This window comes from Liolophura sinensis, chromosome 10, assembly GCF_032854445.1.
Source record: "Liolophura sinensis isolate JHLJ2023 chromosome 10, CUHK_Ljap_v2, whole genome shotgun sequence".
Taxonomy (NCBI): Eukaryota; Metazoa; Mollusca; class Polyplacophora; order Chitonida; family Chitonidae; genus Liolophura; species Liolophura sinensis.
This window is the reverse complement of record NC_088304.1, coordinates 6,884,772-6,901,517: the sequence shown is the minus strand read 5'-3', so window position 1 is coordinate 6,901,517 and position 16,746 is coordinate 6,884,772. Positions and strand designations below refer to the sequence as shown.

General features: G+C 40.4%; 1 protein-coding gene across 1 annotated transcript in view; it reads right to left on the bottom strand.

Annotated features, from left to right (window-relative positions):
* LOC135476480 (WSCD family member AAEL009094-like) overlaps positions 1-16,417 on the bottom strand; it is a 28,325-nt gene extending 11,908 nt beyond the window's left edge. Inside the window, exon 1 of the mRNA XM_064756511.1 lies at positions 16,285-16,417. Coding sequence (XP_064612581.1) covers positions 16,285-16,417 — 133 coding nt within the window. The remainder of the gene's footprint in view (positions 1-16,284) is intronic.
* Positions 16,418-16,746: the final 329 nt, after the last annotated feature.

The following is a 16,746-nucleotide window of genomic DNA, read 5'->3' as shown; positions in this document are numbered from 1 at the left end:
TGTAACAAGCACGATTTCTCCATCATTGTATCAAACACATTTTGTCCATCCTTGTATCACGCATTCTGCACATTGTATTAAGCACTTTTATCCATCACTGTATCGGGCACGTTTTATACATCAGTGTATCAAGCAAGTTTTATCGATCTTTGTATCAAACACGTTTTATAAATCTTTTTATAAAACACGTTTGTCCCATTCTTGTATCAAGCGCGTTTTATCCATCATTGTATCAAGCAGGTTTTATTCACCCGTGTATCAAGCACGCTTTGTCTATCACTGAATCAAGCACGTTTTATCAATCATTGTAACAAGCACGTTTTATCCGTCCCTCTACGAAGCACGTTTAGTCCATTCTTGTATCAAGCACGTTTTATCAATCTTTGTATCAAGCACGTTTTATTCATCCGTGTATCAAGCACGTTTTATTCATCCGTGTATCAAGCACGTTTTATCCGTCCCTCCACGAAGCACGTTTAGTCCATGCTTGTATCAAGCACTTTGAATCTATCATTGTATCAAGCACGTTTTATTCATCCTAGTATCAAGCACGTCTTCTCCATCATTGCATCGCGCACATTTTTTCCATACTTGTACCAAGCACTTTGAGTCCATCATTGTATCTAGCACGTTTTGTTCATACTTGTACCAAGCACTTTGAGTCCATCATTGTATCTAGCACGTTTTGTTCATACTTGTACCAAGCACTTTGAGTCCATCATTGTATCAAGCACGTTTTATTCACCCCTGTATGAAGCACGTTTTGTCCATCCTTTTATCAAGCATGTTTTATTCATTCTTCTATCAAGCATGTTTTGTCCATCCTTTTATCAAGCATGTTTTATTCATTCTTCTACCAAGCACGTCTTCTCCATCATTGCATCAAGCACATTTTGCCCATACTTGTAACAAGCACGTCTTCTCCATCATTGTATCAAGCACGTTTTGTCCATCATTGCATCAAGCACATTTTGTCCATACTTGTAACAAGCACGTCTTCTCCATCATTGTATCAAGCACGTTTTAGCCATCATTAATTGACTTAATACATATTATAGCCTTGCACAATTTTCGATGATTCCAAAGACAAGCACTAAACTGTCGTTTGAGGCCAAATACGGCCTTAGATACGTGCTATTCGTCGAGTATGTAATCGTGTTTTCTCTTATACATCATACTCTACACTGTTTTGTAGCGTGTTTTAGTCCTTGCAATGGCTGAATATACGTTGTTAAATACGCCAATTTTGCATACGCAAAACAAATTCAAATTGTATATAGCAAATGCAGTCAGTCACATAATATGGGGGCATCTTGCTTTATTATGAACAACACCTAAACAATGTTGTTCAATAGTCTCCTGAAAATACCCAAGTGAACAGTGAGATTGAATCTGAAACAGACATTCGCACACCAGCCGTCAACCAATATGGAATTCCCAGGGCCCGGTTTCACGAAGTACTCTTGACGTTCACTTATCTACCACGGCAACCAGTACTGAAGGCATTACGTCGTCATGGTAGTTGCGAGCTCGTAACGTTAAGAGGGCTTCGAGAGACTGCGTCCTAGTCAATCATCACAAGGTCCAAATCGACAAAGCCTTTCAGTATTAAACATACAAATTACAACTACAAGAAATGAAGACAATTGTAAAATTAAACATTTCTCCACCCTTATTGTTCATGTAAAATAGCGTTCCTCACAACTCTCGAATCTATTTGTTCGTAGAACAACTGACTGTGATCTCAGAGACATGCTGTCGGCTTTTCCTTCCTTATTTGCTCTATAAAAGAAAAAACTGTAAGAAGCGAAGCTTTAATAAAACAAATAGTTAAAATAAACCTCTTGTGATGTTATAATGCTCACAGCCAAAGAAAAAAAAACATCAAAGAACGTGCGTGTATTCTTAAAAACATTATAGAAAAAGACAGGGTAGGAAGGGATTTCAGAGCTCCCTGACAACTAGCATGGAACCAGTGAATAAACAGCTTACAAAGCAAATATGTCGACGTGTTCACGAAACTGGTTAATGTTATTGCCGGCCGATTATCGACGGATGTTAATGGTTTGAAGAAATTTTTGCTCATTTCGCTGATGTTAACACGTCGCCATAGCTATGAGTGAACATTGGGGAACAAATCTGGAGATCAAACAAATCCTCAACAACCGAGTTAGTTATGACAATTGAAACCAGCATTTCACATGCAGCAGTTTGCTGTGTTAACGCGTTCAATAGGGCCTAATCAGATTTTTTTCACTCAGCCTAAATTATCAGGGGACGCCTATTTTCAAAATCTAATGGAAGTATAAAGGAAGGTATGCAAATAGAAATGCCATTTAAACAATCCATTTTTTAATTCAACATTAATGACATTCTATATATGTACACAGACCTATACCAACTTTCTAAACAGCTTTTTAATGGATGCACGTAGACCACAAAGATGACAATTTTGGTTTGAAGGTGCAGCTTTTGGGTAATTATTACACTCACAATTATAAACAACTTTCCTCACATATATACGTGTATTCGAATGATAAACAGCGTGATACTTTTCAGTCAGTCTAGACCAGCGACGCAGTTGATATCAATGGATTTTTTCGTGGAGTTTTCTTTTGCGTTTGAGTTACTACAATTGAAGCAGCTTTAAAACATTAGAATGAAACTAAGCAATAAATTGACAAGAGACTACTTCGGTGGCCTAGTGGTTAGATCGTTCGCCTCGAAGTCGGGAGACCCGGTATCAGACCAAAGACCATAAAATGGCCCTTTTTGCTGCTTCGCTTGGCGATCAACACTGAGAGGTTAGGGCAAAGAAAGAGGACTGGTTGACCCGGTGTCAGTCAAATGTGACTAGGTGACGTGTCATGTCTAGTGTCATACATACATAAATATGTATAATAAACTGCATTTCACTGCATTTTTTCTATTTTGGGGGGGGGGGGGGGCTTTGAGTTGCTACAATTTAGGCACCTGCTAAACAGTAGGATAAAACTAAATAATAAATTCGCATGGCATAAAGACTGCATCCCACCGGTAGCCATTTGCCAACTTTCACATCGTCTTCGTTGTTTTATTCTCCATACTGCAGTCGTTTATATTGTTACATTCATGATTAATTAATGTATTAAAGTATTTACTTTTTAAATACATTTAAATACATTTACTCTTTAATTAACCATTAATGTATTTACTTTTCTCAGCTTTCCTGGGAACAGCCTGAAACTTAAACCTGCTCGCACAACTAACAATTAATAGATCAGCATGGTAAATTTAGTGCAACAAATGCACTCCGAGTTTCTGCACTCAGGACAATACAGAAAATAGAAGGGAAAAATTCGAACGTATGGCGGTAAACACCAACCAAATAAATCAATACACAACAGCAGATATATACCAGAGAGAAAAAAAGAGAGAGAGAGCTGGATTGGAACACCTAGAGATGATTTGACGGCCAGACTGGGGGAGATTTATTGGCTCACCTGTTCGGGATAAAGAGGATGAGTACACAGAATATTACAGAGTACAGCGTAGCATGATAGCTGGCGAACGGTCACATGTAACCGGTGAATTGTAGCCTCTATCAGTTGACCTCAGTCAGTGTTTTATTCTAAATGTTCATGCAAATGAGACAAATGCAGCCAATTAGACACCTCTTAGAACTATGAATTGAGCAGTAAGCACCATGACACGTACTTCAAGCTGGTCTGTCTAAAATGTGGAAATTAAACTAATGATCGCTTGTCGTTATATATCACGTGTATGTATGTATTTGTTATATCGCTCCATTTTCGCATGTGTATCTAGTGCTTGCCAACCAGGCCGTTGAGCGAGTTTGTGGATTTCATTCCTAAAAAATTTTTCAGTAACATCATTGTTTTCATCTGTATTATCTGCGATGTTGGCTTTAGCCACGTTCTGCTGCTAAAGTGTTCCGATGTAACAAGATAGCGAATCGTTTTCTGTCGCTCTGGACCCGTATTTATCAAGCTACTTGGGGTTTAAGTCATTAATGGTAAGTCCTTTAAATCCAAACTCAGGACAGGAAAAAGATAAAATTGTGGTTTGTACATTGCTCTGCGGTAAAGAATCAGTGTACAAGTTTTAAACTTTCTAGAGCAAAACATTTTAACTATAGCTGTGTTTGAATATTTGACTTAAGTCTTAAAAGGTTTCATAAATACGGACTCTGGCTCCCATTCCACTAAGAGTCGTATGTCGCAACTCTGATCCTAAGTTAAATCTTACGACACACGACCCTTTCACAGAACAATGCTTCCTATTCCTTATTGTGTACCGACTGGTAAAACTTACGACTTAGGACTTGCGATTAAGATTTACGACTTAAAATTTATTCGTGAAATGATGAAATGTACTTATCAAGCAACTTTTAAGTCATAAACTGCGACTGTTACGGCTTCCCCGGTATGCGGTTAAAGTTGTTACGTAACACGTGTAGCCAGTAAACTGGATCAGCTACAAAGTAGTCGTCAATAATCATAGGCCCACTGCGGCTTTTAATACATGGGCTAATGTAAAACACTACAGCACAGAAAGCAAAACCAGAGCAACGATGACAGTGTGATAGTCGCCAAATGGTCACACGTAACCGATGAAACAAAGCCTCCGTAGTTTACCTTACTTAAGGTTTTATTCTAACTGGCCATGTAAATAATTAGATAGTAACAAATTACAGGTCCCCTTAATAGTAACAAATTACAGGTCCCCTTAATAGTAACAAATTACAGGTCTCCTAGCATCTAATCTGGATTGTTAACAGTTTAGGAATATTTATTGTGATGGGAATTCCCCCAGAATAAAACCCTTAAACTGGCGCAATCTACATCCGACCATTCTTTTCTTTTAAGTCCAACTCACCCTTGGCCGCTGTTGTATAAGTGAAGTATTCTTGAGTACGGCATAACACACTAATCAAATAAATTAATAAATAAATAAATAAATGAATAAATAACTAAATAACTAAATAAAATACTTCTGTCTTCCGGAAAAACAAAAAGTATGATTCACAACACTTCAAATTTTCTCATAAATTGCACTTTATTACTTTTATTATAAATTTTTCCTATTTTCTGCATAAAATTATTACACTTCATTACTACACCAGCGGTCGGGGGACGATCCCCTATCTAGTTGAGGTTCTTTGGCTGATACGGTTTTCAGATTCGAACCAGGAAGAGTGTTTCGGTGGCCTAACGGTTAGAGAGTCCCGTTTCTCTGTTAAGTTTGTGGGAATAAAAAAAGGTGTAAGCAATTTGTAAACACTGTCAGGTGAACTATTTAAAGTTGGGAGGTATTGAATGTAATCAGGTATGTGCGAGCAGTTACTCTGCACCAGACTGCTTCGGTGGCATAATGGTTAGAGTATCCGCCTCGAAGTCGGGAGATCAAGTCCGGGTCTAACGATACCAAAGACATTAAAAAATGGTACTTGTTGGTGCCTCGCTTGGCCCTCAGCACTGGGGGGTTAGAGAAATGAGACAGGACTGGCTGGCCCGGTATCAGTATAATGTGACTGGATGGGGTGTCATGAGTGGTGTCTTCGACATGATACTTCAGTGGCGGCAGCACTTTGGCGGCATGGACTCGACCTGTACAAGCACCTAATGATTCCTCGTCGTCATATGACTGAAAAATTGCTAAGTACGACGTTAAACTCCAAACATTCATTCATTCATTCATTCGAGCCAAGGGCCTCAATCAGTCAAACATTCATTCATTCCAACCAAAGGTCTCAGTCAGTCATCAAATATCTAACGGCACAAATGTACACAAATCTAATTGATGCGGGCAGCGTTGATACTAATACAAATGCCTTTCGTATAATATTGACGGCTGCGATTCAGGAGGCTTAAATTTTCACGAAACGTGTTAACATTTGACCAGCAGCAGATGTGACAACTGTGAATCATTTTATGTAACAGGCCTTATGATCCATTATGAACAACGATTTTTAATCTCGTCTCGCGCGCTCATAGTTGGTGATATGGCGATCACCCCGATGATTACCTTCACGTGGGCTGGGCAGATGCAGGTCTGTACCGTCTTCAGCTACACATGACTATCAATGTACAAGTATCTCCGCCGTCTGCAAGGCATTGGTCTTAAAGCCGTAACACTGTACAGTCATTCCACACTCCATCAGAGAGCTATTAATAGAATGCTGCCTTAGAACTGCAAATATATGTGAGCAATATTAAGACCGTGTATTATATCCTATGAGGGCGGTAATGGAAACTGCAAGTGTCGGTTGACTAGAAATGAAGGAATGGTAGGGAAACAGTCTACTGCTCATACGCTATACACAACCAGTTAAGGAGGCCTATGTCTATACATTGACAAATAGCTCTTCGACATCAGTACACCCATGGATGGCCCCATCATTTCTGCTTCATCAAATAGGCATATGATCATTTGAACAAATCGTTTACCTCATCGCAATATGCAATACGGTGTTTATGGGCAATGGAGAAAGGCAGACTGACCCAACTTGATAAATCACGTTTCTACATTACGGTGACAAAAACTTGTGTTAAGGGCTTTTAATCGAACATGTGGCCGTTCATTGCTTTTGATGACATTTTTTTGGTTACGATGATTGAAAAAGATAACAAAATGATAGTTGGTACACGGTCGCATGTAACCGGTGAAATCCGACTTCAATTTTTAGGGAACATACCAGCTACCTGCTTTAAAACCACTAGACTACACATGTTGTAACTGACGACGAACACGTTCGTAACTAAATTCACCATATTTACACATTGCTTTCTTCGTGCAAACACCAATCCACTGATGCCTAGCCCTGATTAAAAGTAGAGCTTCCGGGCGGAATTTGAAGAGCTTACCTGTGGGCTTGTTGTATCAGGTGTCTCACCCAGGTGTTTCCGGAGCCCGATAACTTGCTAAGGCCGTCATAGCTAAAGGGTGTCCGAGATAAACTTAGCTGTTTGCAGGACCATCCCCTGACCCGGGCTAGGCGCGAGAACCGGCCGCCCCGGGGAACGCCCTTAGGGAAATAGACATACCCTCACCCCCGGGGTCCCAGGTAGATTGGTCCGAGAGACGGGAATGGGTGATCAAGTTGAACACCCCGACGTAGAAGATCACCACACTTATCACTAGGGCACAATTTCCACTTGCAGCCGCCGAATTTCCGCCGGCCCATAGAGCCAGTGTCGTTCTCTTCCCCTCGCAGGTAATCGTACTCTAGTAACAGCGGCTGCTGTGTCTGGCCATGACTCCTCGGCTGCTCGTTGTCGTTATCAGCCTCCAGCCTACTCGAGCCGCTTTCATGCCTTTCGCTACACACAGCCGTTCTGTCCCGTACTCATCGGTGCATACATATACGCTGAAATGATTATGTGTAGCTGACAGACTGGTTGTGGGCACGGCGTATGACACACGCCTGCTGGAGTCTGGGGGCGGGAGGGTACGCTACTCTGCTCTAGCTGTTGTCTGTGCAGTCGATTGTCCGTTCCTTCGGGAACTCCGAGTACGGTGTGGCTGATACGGTGCGGACGCGATGCCGCACCGGTCCTCTCACCTCAACACACGGCTACGGCATCCCCTGCTTTGGACACTCGACGTAATCCCCTCCGTATTTCCGTCACAGGAAGCCGGCCATGCCGATCTGTCTCCGGCATAGCAATGTAACTGGGAAGGGGTGGAGGCGTGTTGGGGTAAGATGTGGGTCAATGACCAGTGGAAAGGCAATATGTTGTATAAATTTCTGTGCAAAATTACTATCAAAATAATGAGTATCACACTCTTTGATATATCTTTGATATATGCTCACGTGCTTCATTTTTCAACTATCCACATTTAAATTTTTTGCATCAAATTGCAGCAAATTAGGCGTAAACGATGTAATGAAAATGAAATTAAGTCACCTCAAAACACATTGTATCAGTTTAATTTCATTAAATGAACGAAGTATTTGAATTTTGAGAACAGTTAATATCTCGTAGGTAAAACCATTTAATAATTATTCCATCCTTAATTTGATATTGACAACACGAGGTATTGGTGTTTATTCTAACATTCTAGTTTTGTGTGTAAACGACAAGCCGTAGGCAGTAGAACTATAACGACAATAATAGTATGATACAGTTTTATAGGGACGTCTAAATATATACATGAAATGCCGGAATAAAGCCTGACTGAGGTAAATTGACATTTGGCTGGAGTTAATCGGTGTGACCATTGTTAATTATCACATTGTCGTCACTGCTATGGTTTTACTTTCTCTGCTGCAGTATTTTATATTGTATACAGGGTTAAAGACGTCGTTTTGGCAATTGACATGCGAAGATTGTCCTTTAACGTCCATTTTGGTTGGCGGCTGGTTTACGAATGTCGGTTTTTGGGGCCTTGATTCTATAAAAGCTCAAATACACTGTACCATATGAATATACCCCTCCCTATCGACACACAATCACGAAGCAGAGTGCTGGGATTCCTGGACGCTCTGTCTGTGTTGTGTGCGTAAAGATGTATGCCACATGTGGGACATTTATAATCTATTGTCGAAACAGACAGTCATATACCAGATATCAGCTCATATGGATCTTTCAGGTCAATAATCACAAAGCCAATTCCCAAAACGACGTATAAACCAAAACCACCATGAAAGGACTATGAAAGTATATAAAGTACGAAATTAGAACGGAATCATACAATCATACCAAGCACTCAACAGATTTCAATGATAATGGAAAGACCTAACTGTATGTCTACCAGAATGAAATGTAATCAGTATTCAAATCGTCTACCATGCTAGTACTGAACAATAAAATATGTATCTCAGCTGCACTTTGAATTCAACTGTTCATATATGCAGCACGATGAATATACAGTCGCAAACCTTGGGTTAAGCGGCGTTAGACACAATCATGAAGCAGAATGCCAGAGATTCTGGATGCTCTGTCCATATTTACTTACTGAGAAGAATGTTGGCTATGTTCGCATAGAGATGTATCGCAATATGTACGACATTTCTTCAGCCACTTTTCGTGTATATGGAAATATTTGCCTGAATGAAGCGAATTGCACCTTTTGAAAGTTCAGTGGTTAATTACATGTATAATTTTCCCAGCGTTTTAACTCTCAAACAGGGTAATTCATCTTTCTTGTCAATATTTACATTTTTTGCGGTAAGCGGTGAATTTAATTTCCGTAACTGTAACCTGTGTATGTCAGACTGCTACACGTTAGTTAAACTTCAACCGCAAAACTTTACATGCCAAGTGTGGCAAAAATATACAATTTCCGGCAACATCCCATGTGCTCTGTACATAATACAGGGACACACGTGACTTGCATGGACAATGTGTATTGGATTTTTATCTTACATCATGCAAGTAGGCCTACGTGGCGTGTGTAATTTATGTGAGATATAAATGACAGCCGATTACCTTGTTAGTATTATTCTAAAAATGGCAAGGACAATTCTATTTCTGTGAGACAAAACCATTAATATTCAGTACATTTCATTAATAAAAAGTTTAATAGAAACACTGGGGCATCTGATTAAGGAAAAGTAGTCCTTGTTTAACCAGTCATATGTATGGAAACTGACTTACACGTTAGAATATTAAACATTATAACATGGTGTCAGAACAAAACCCTGGCAGCGCATGACAGTGTGGCCAGTGACACATGATTCGGGGAATTTCGGAGGGCAGACCACAGATACTAATGACGTCATCCACGACACTGCAAGAGCCATCTCACTGCAAAACATAACTTGCCATTTACTGTGACATCATCACAAACACATAGTTTTTGTCACTTTTTTTTTATCTCACCACTATTACCTCTGATTTCTCGAAATTCCTGACTTCTGACTTATAAACTTACAGACACATGTATGCTGTTTTTTAACAGGCAACAATGTTAAAAGGCAGCTGTGGTATTCAGAAATAAATTTATTATATACACCTTACATGATTCCACTGTATATCTTACTTAAGACAGATTATATATTTATAATATATATTTATATTATGTAAATATATCAATTTAATAACAGTCTTTGCGTTATATTCAGAGAACGAAGTACTGGTTATAACAGTTTGCCACATACAAGTGGCAAGTTAAGCAGGCGGTGTATTAGTTTGGTATTTACGAATAACTGCTTTGAGGCTTGGATCCCAATCATGGTAGAAGCCAGCTGACTGAACAAACTCTTTGCTGGAAACATTTTAACTTCGAGCTCCTGGGTTTTGCAGGAATATAGCCTCTCAAACGCCTAGAGTCTCTGATAGCAAATTCAGGAAACCTGCCATTTGATTGTTGGCCCGGTGACCCCCGAGAAGTGATTGTCGATCAATACCTTCTGTTGTCATTTTTTTTCGCGATAACAAAAATAGTTGGGTTTCTTCATAGAAGAACTGGCGATAAGTTTATGACACAGGATTTTAGGCGGGGGGGTGCTTGGTGTTGTAGAGGCAAACCGATGCCTAATTATAACTGTGCCATTTCCATCACTGACCAGTATAAAGTACCAGTGATGATGTCAAGATGTCTGTTTTGGTCAGACTTTTTCTTTGGATCATCACAATAATATTTAACCTGTGTCATCTGACAATATCAAGCCGGGTGATTGTTCAGTTTTCGTTCAGAAGACTCAGAACTGACCTATGTAAGGTCGGTGGTTGGGTAGTTTTCGTTCGGCATACTCAGAACTGAAGCATGTAAGGTCGGTGGTTGGGTATTTTTGGTTCAGTATACTCAGAACTGACCCATGTAAGGTCGGTGGTTGGGTAGTTTCGTTCGGCTTACTCAGAACTGACACACATCATGTCGGTGATTGGGTAGTTTTCGTTCAGCATACTCAGAACTGACCCATGTAAGGTCGGTGGTTGGGTAGTTTTCATTCGGCATACTCAGAACTGACCCACATCATGTCGGTGATTGGGTAGTTTCGTTCGGCATACTCAGATCTGACCCAAATGAGATCGGTGATTGTCGTTAAGCGTACTCAGAACTGACCCATAGTAAGCCGTCGATTGGGTAGTTTTCGTTCAGTATACTCAAAACTGACCCAAACAGGGTTGATGGTCGGGTCGTTTTCGTGCAGAATACTCAGAACTGACCCATATCAAGTCGGTGATTGGTCAGTTTTCGTTCAGCATACTGTACTTAGAACTGGCTCATATCAAGCCGGTGATTGAAATGTTTTCGTTTAGCATACTCAGAACTGATCCATATCAAGTCGGTGATTGGGCAGAATTGATCAGTGACAAAATGGGTGATTTGTACATCCAGTGGAAACAATGGTGCAATGCTGCGCCCAAAATAAACGTGGACAGATAATAATCATATGGTATATTACACATATACTTAACTTTAGTTGTTGGAACATTTCACTGTGATTGTGTAATAAATGCGTATATTTTCTATTTTTTTTTTCTTTTCTCTCATATATTCCATAAATAATGTTGTCAGTAAATTCGTAGATATTACGGGCAGGTTAAATATACCATAGAAACTGTAAACGATGGAGAGAAAGTCTGCCCAACCGTATAAAACGCCATTGCCATCCCTATGTCTGAGTATGTATGTAGCACATCATTTTCTCAATTTTCCAATTCACTTATTTATCTGAGCCAGGCTTTCCTGGCTCATTCTACGCTGGAATTATCTTCAATGATAATGGCGTACCGTCATGAAAAGGTCAGAACTCTTTATTCGTAAAAACATTTTGCCGGAATATTGCGCAATGATAGAGTATTCAGTTCAACCTTGTATAAATTCGGGCCCATTGCTTCCCTGGGGAAAAGGGGGTGGGGGTATATAGGTGCTTTTCTATATTCCTAGTACCGTAGTCAACTTAAGAGCTTTTTGAAAAATATGAACCAGGTTTGCCAGTCCCGGTGGTACACACTATTTACGGGCAAACCATTGACCAGAGTATATGAAATAATATAGTTTTCCTCCTATCCTTCGTTATCTAAACAACCGTAACCGGCTTATATAAAGTGCACTATTGGGGCCCTTGAGTGATCTATAAATCTCTCTGTAACAGGGAATTTCCGAATGAATACAAGACCAGTTTGATCGAGTTAGGGTTTGACCTTGGGCAGCTTGTTTGACCTTTGTCCGAGAAACCGTCAAATTAGTTCCTGTCCGAGCTATCAAAATATGAACACGACTGAGGCATGTGTGGTTGATTCTTATTGATCTGAGAATATCTAAAAGTCCTCCACAGAGCAAGCACAATCCAACATGATCCAAACGTTACTATAAGGCTCAACGGAGGAATTGATTTATTGAGAAGCCGGCGTCCTCAAGATTCCACTCAATCACGGATTGATATAATTACTGATTAGTTGCTATAGGTTACATTCGCGATACCCGAAAATGACTTTGAACAAAACTGAAGACTGATTAGATATAATATATCCAGAAAAAACATTGCAATTTGGTGATACGCCCTCAATTTCTGAGCCGCTTTCTTGTACATACATAAAAATGTCCGATGTTTTTATGTTTTGTATGATAAAATCCGAAAACCTTCGTAACCAATCGATAACCTAGCCCAATAGGAGCATCGATTGCTCACGTTTTCGTGTCGTGTGTTCATAAAGAAGGATGATTTTAGGAATTGTGTTTTTTTTTTCTTTAACAAAACGACAAAGGTAATTAAGTTTGGAGAATATAAAGCACTCTGAGGCAAACTGACTGACTGCCTTAGATCGGCTTCTGTGCTTGATGACAGTCGTCAGGGCTATTGTCACACCATTTCTTTATTTCGAATTTATATTTGAAGACTGTGTTAGTGAAGGCCATCGACTGTTTGCTACTGTTTGGCGTGCAGTTCTGGCGATATACATCTTGATCTTACCAAAAACCTTGGCACATTGGTCAGAAATGTACCAAGCGATATCTGTATTTGACCATAAACCTTGACACACTGGTGAGGGAATGTGCCTAGTTATGTCTCGAGTTGACCAAACGCCTTGACACACTAGTGAGGCGTGTGCCTAGCCATACCTCCATCTAACCTGGACCAAAGGCACACTGGTCACAAATGTCCCTAGCGATATCTCCATCTAACCAGGACCAAGGGTACACTGGTTACAAATGTGCCTAGTGATATCTCCATCTAACCAGGACTAAAGGTACACTGGTTACAAATGTGCCTAGTGATATCACCATCTAACCAGGACCAAAGGTACACTGGTTACAAATGTGCCTAGTGATATCTCCATCTAACCAGGACTAAAGGTACACTGGTTACAATGTGCCTAGTGATATCTCCATCTAACCAAGGACTAAAGGGACACTGGTTACAAATGTGCCTAGTGATATCTCCATCTAACCAGGACCAATGGTACACTGGTTACAAATGTGCCTAGTGATATCTCCATCTAACCAGGACTAAAGGTACACTGGTTACAAATGTGCCTAGTGATATCTCCATCTAACCAGGGACCAAAGGTACACTGGTTACAAATGTGCCTAGTGATATCTCCATCTAACCAGGACCAAAGGTACACTGGTTACAAATGTGCCTAGTGATATCTCCATCTAACCAGGACCAATGGTACACTGGTTACAAATGTGCCTAGTGATATCTCCATCTAACCAGGACCAAAGGTACACTGGTTACAAATGTGCCTAGTGATATCTCCATCTAACCAGGACCAAAGGCACGCTGGTTACAAATGTGCCTCGATATGAGCAGGAACGGGAATATCCAGAAATGTGCTTAGAAAAAAATCTCGATCTGCAAGAGAATCAATTCACACTGGTCTCAGAAGAGCCTAGCGATATCTCGATGTCCCAACAGAACCTAGCTACACAGGTCACAAAGGTGCCCAGCGATATTTCAATATCGAAGTCATAATTTGTCCTAAAAACCTAGGCTCAGCATAGAGATGTCTCGATCTGCCACAAAGTCTTGGCACACTTGTCACAATAGTGCCTAGCAATATGTCGATCTGCCGAAAAACCTGGCACACTGATCACAAGTGTGCCTAGCGATGTCAAGATTTGCAACAGAACCCAGGCACTTCCCAATTCATCTGGTTATGACGCGACGATGAAGCCTACATCAGTAAAGATTCCATTCCCCTCTAGTTAGGATATTGTCAATGGGTGTTTAGATAATTTCGTGCAGACAGAGTTATATAATTGGTAATCTACCTGAACAATTTAAACTGTTCAGATTTGCCCTTCAGGGCGTTTGGTGTGCTAAAAAGAAACCACAAAGCCTTAGCGTTTGATGTGCTAAAAACAAAACCACAAAGGGTATCATCATTTCATTCCGCACTAAGAAACTTAGTAATTCGCGTTTCGTAACATTCGTCGTAAATCATGGCGCTATAACCTACAGAAACGTCATTTACGATAAATTGGTAAGAAATATGGACTTGGGAGTTTTGTGAAAGTGGCCCTGCGCCGGTGTGGAAATATCTTTGGGTACAAGTAGGTTATTGGCGTAAAATACCAATCAAATAAATAAAATAAAGCAGGTTAATGGTTTGGTATATACTTACATATTGCCTTCCTTTTTTTAGGAATTTGTACAGTTGTAGCCGTACTATAATATCACCACCTTCTAAAATAAGCTCTCACTAGTATTTTTCCTCTCGCCCTCATCATTTGGCCTGTAAGGTGTTTATTTAAAAAAAATGAATGCGTTTTCCAGCAATAGACCTGTTCCTCTCTGTCAAATCTCGGGCTCCCCACCTAATTTTGACTGGCAAGGCAATTAGTGATGCTTATCCCCAGTTGCCAGGAGCCACGATGAGGGCCAGTTTATTATTACCGGCTAATGGCCGTATTTCTACCTTGGGAACCTTTATAAACGGTGTGTCTCAATGGTCATTGGCATTAACTTACAGATACATTCCGTGTGGAAGACAATATATACACCTTTGTACTGGGGAAATAATTAAACAACGGAACGATTATAAACACTAATGCCTGGTTCGCTAGAAGGAGAGTCGAGCTTATTCTATAGGGTGATAGAGCTTGGTGTTTAGCAACTCTCTACAGAATACCAGTGTGACCGTCTTCATACTGGAGCGTGAATAATTCATCCGCAACTATCGAGAACCTGCGCTTTTCGTTCAATTAACAACCCTGATGGGAGACAGCTGCTGTTTGCCAATGGGGCACATGTGTAGTTAGGTATAAAAGCTGCTTCCGGAAAGCCTAAACCGCACGTGAAACAAAATGTTTGTATAATCATATGAAAACACAAAAATATATTTAGAATTTTATTTAACGTTGAACTCAAAGTGAGATCACAAACTGTATACGGCTTTGTCTTCTTTTGTTTGAAATGGCGTAAAATGGCATTCTGTGTAGCGGTGTTTGTATAAGGCAAGGCAATATTTCACACTACAAGGCCTGTATAAAGGAAAAGAACAATGGGCTTTTATATAGCCTAAGACGCTTACGACATTTTCATATGTAAAATACACTCCTTAAAAATAATGTGTAAAATAAATTTTTATGCCAAAAAATTGTCTCAGTTTTCTGATAAACTAAACTTGTACAACTGCTTGTTTTCTGGTAAAGTCGTCACCTTACTACAATATACATACATAACGTACGGACCATACAGAACTGTGGAATATCTCCCGTATGTTGATACAATAGTCATGTTCGCTTCTTGTTTCTTTCATTTTCTGTCGATGTACCTGAATGCTGTATTCTTGAACCCCCCCCCCCCCCCCCCTTGATCACTGACCTCGACATTATAGAATAAATTCTATATCCGGTTCCCGTATAGTATGTCAGGTTCAGATAAAAATATATATATAGTCCTCACATACTCGTTATGAGGGGCCTCCGTGGCTCAGTCGGTTAGCACGCTAGCGCAGCGTAATGACCCAGGAGCCTCTCACCAATGCGGTCGCTGTGAGTTCAAGTCCAGCTCATGCTGGCTTCCTCGCCGGCCGTAAGTGGGAAGGTCTTGAAGCAACCTGCGGATGGTCGTGGGTTTCCCCCGGGCTGTGCCCGGTTTCCACCCACCATAATGCTGGCCGCCGTCGTATAAGTAAAATATTCTTGAGTACGGCGTAAAAAACCAATCAAAAAAAAAAAATCATACTCGTTATGCATATCACATCCACTTTAATCAATATAATTTGCGAAAAATCCGTTCACATTTTGGAACAATTTGTACACATTGTGTTCACAGAACAGTCATTTAACTCATTCGACATAGGTGTTCTTCTCACTGCAGCCCATTTATTTTTATAAATAAATACATATACGTAAATGAAAACAATGACTTCGATTTACCTGTTGCCTGTTGGATCAGGTGTCTCAGCCAGGTGTTGCCGGATCCCGGATAGCTGTATAAGGCCGTCCGGGGGAGAGGTGTCCGGGAGTAGGTGACTGTTTGACACGGATTAGCTGAAGGTCTGCGCTGCATGGATTGGCTCAATGCTAATTCATGAAATGTGTGGGTTTGATTATCCCACACCTGTCCTATGTGCAGAATTACTTTTACAGCAAGGATGTTGACAGCCACCAGAAAGGCATATGCAAACACAAGCCGTGTACAGAGGCTGCGCTGTGTCAACGTTAACATTGCTTCAGTGAACCCAGCCAGCACGTTTATCACCCAGAGCTGGGAGGCAAAGATCATTTATCCACCGTTAAGTGTTTTGTTTTGATATTCTTTGGGTCGCTCAACGTCAGGGTAGTTTAAGAGGCAGCACAAACTTTAACGACACCTCCTCTGACAAGCACAAGTGTGTG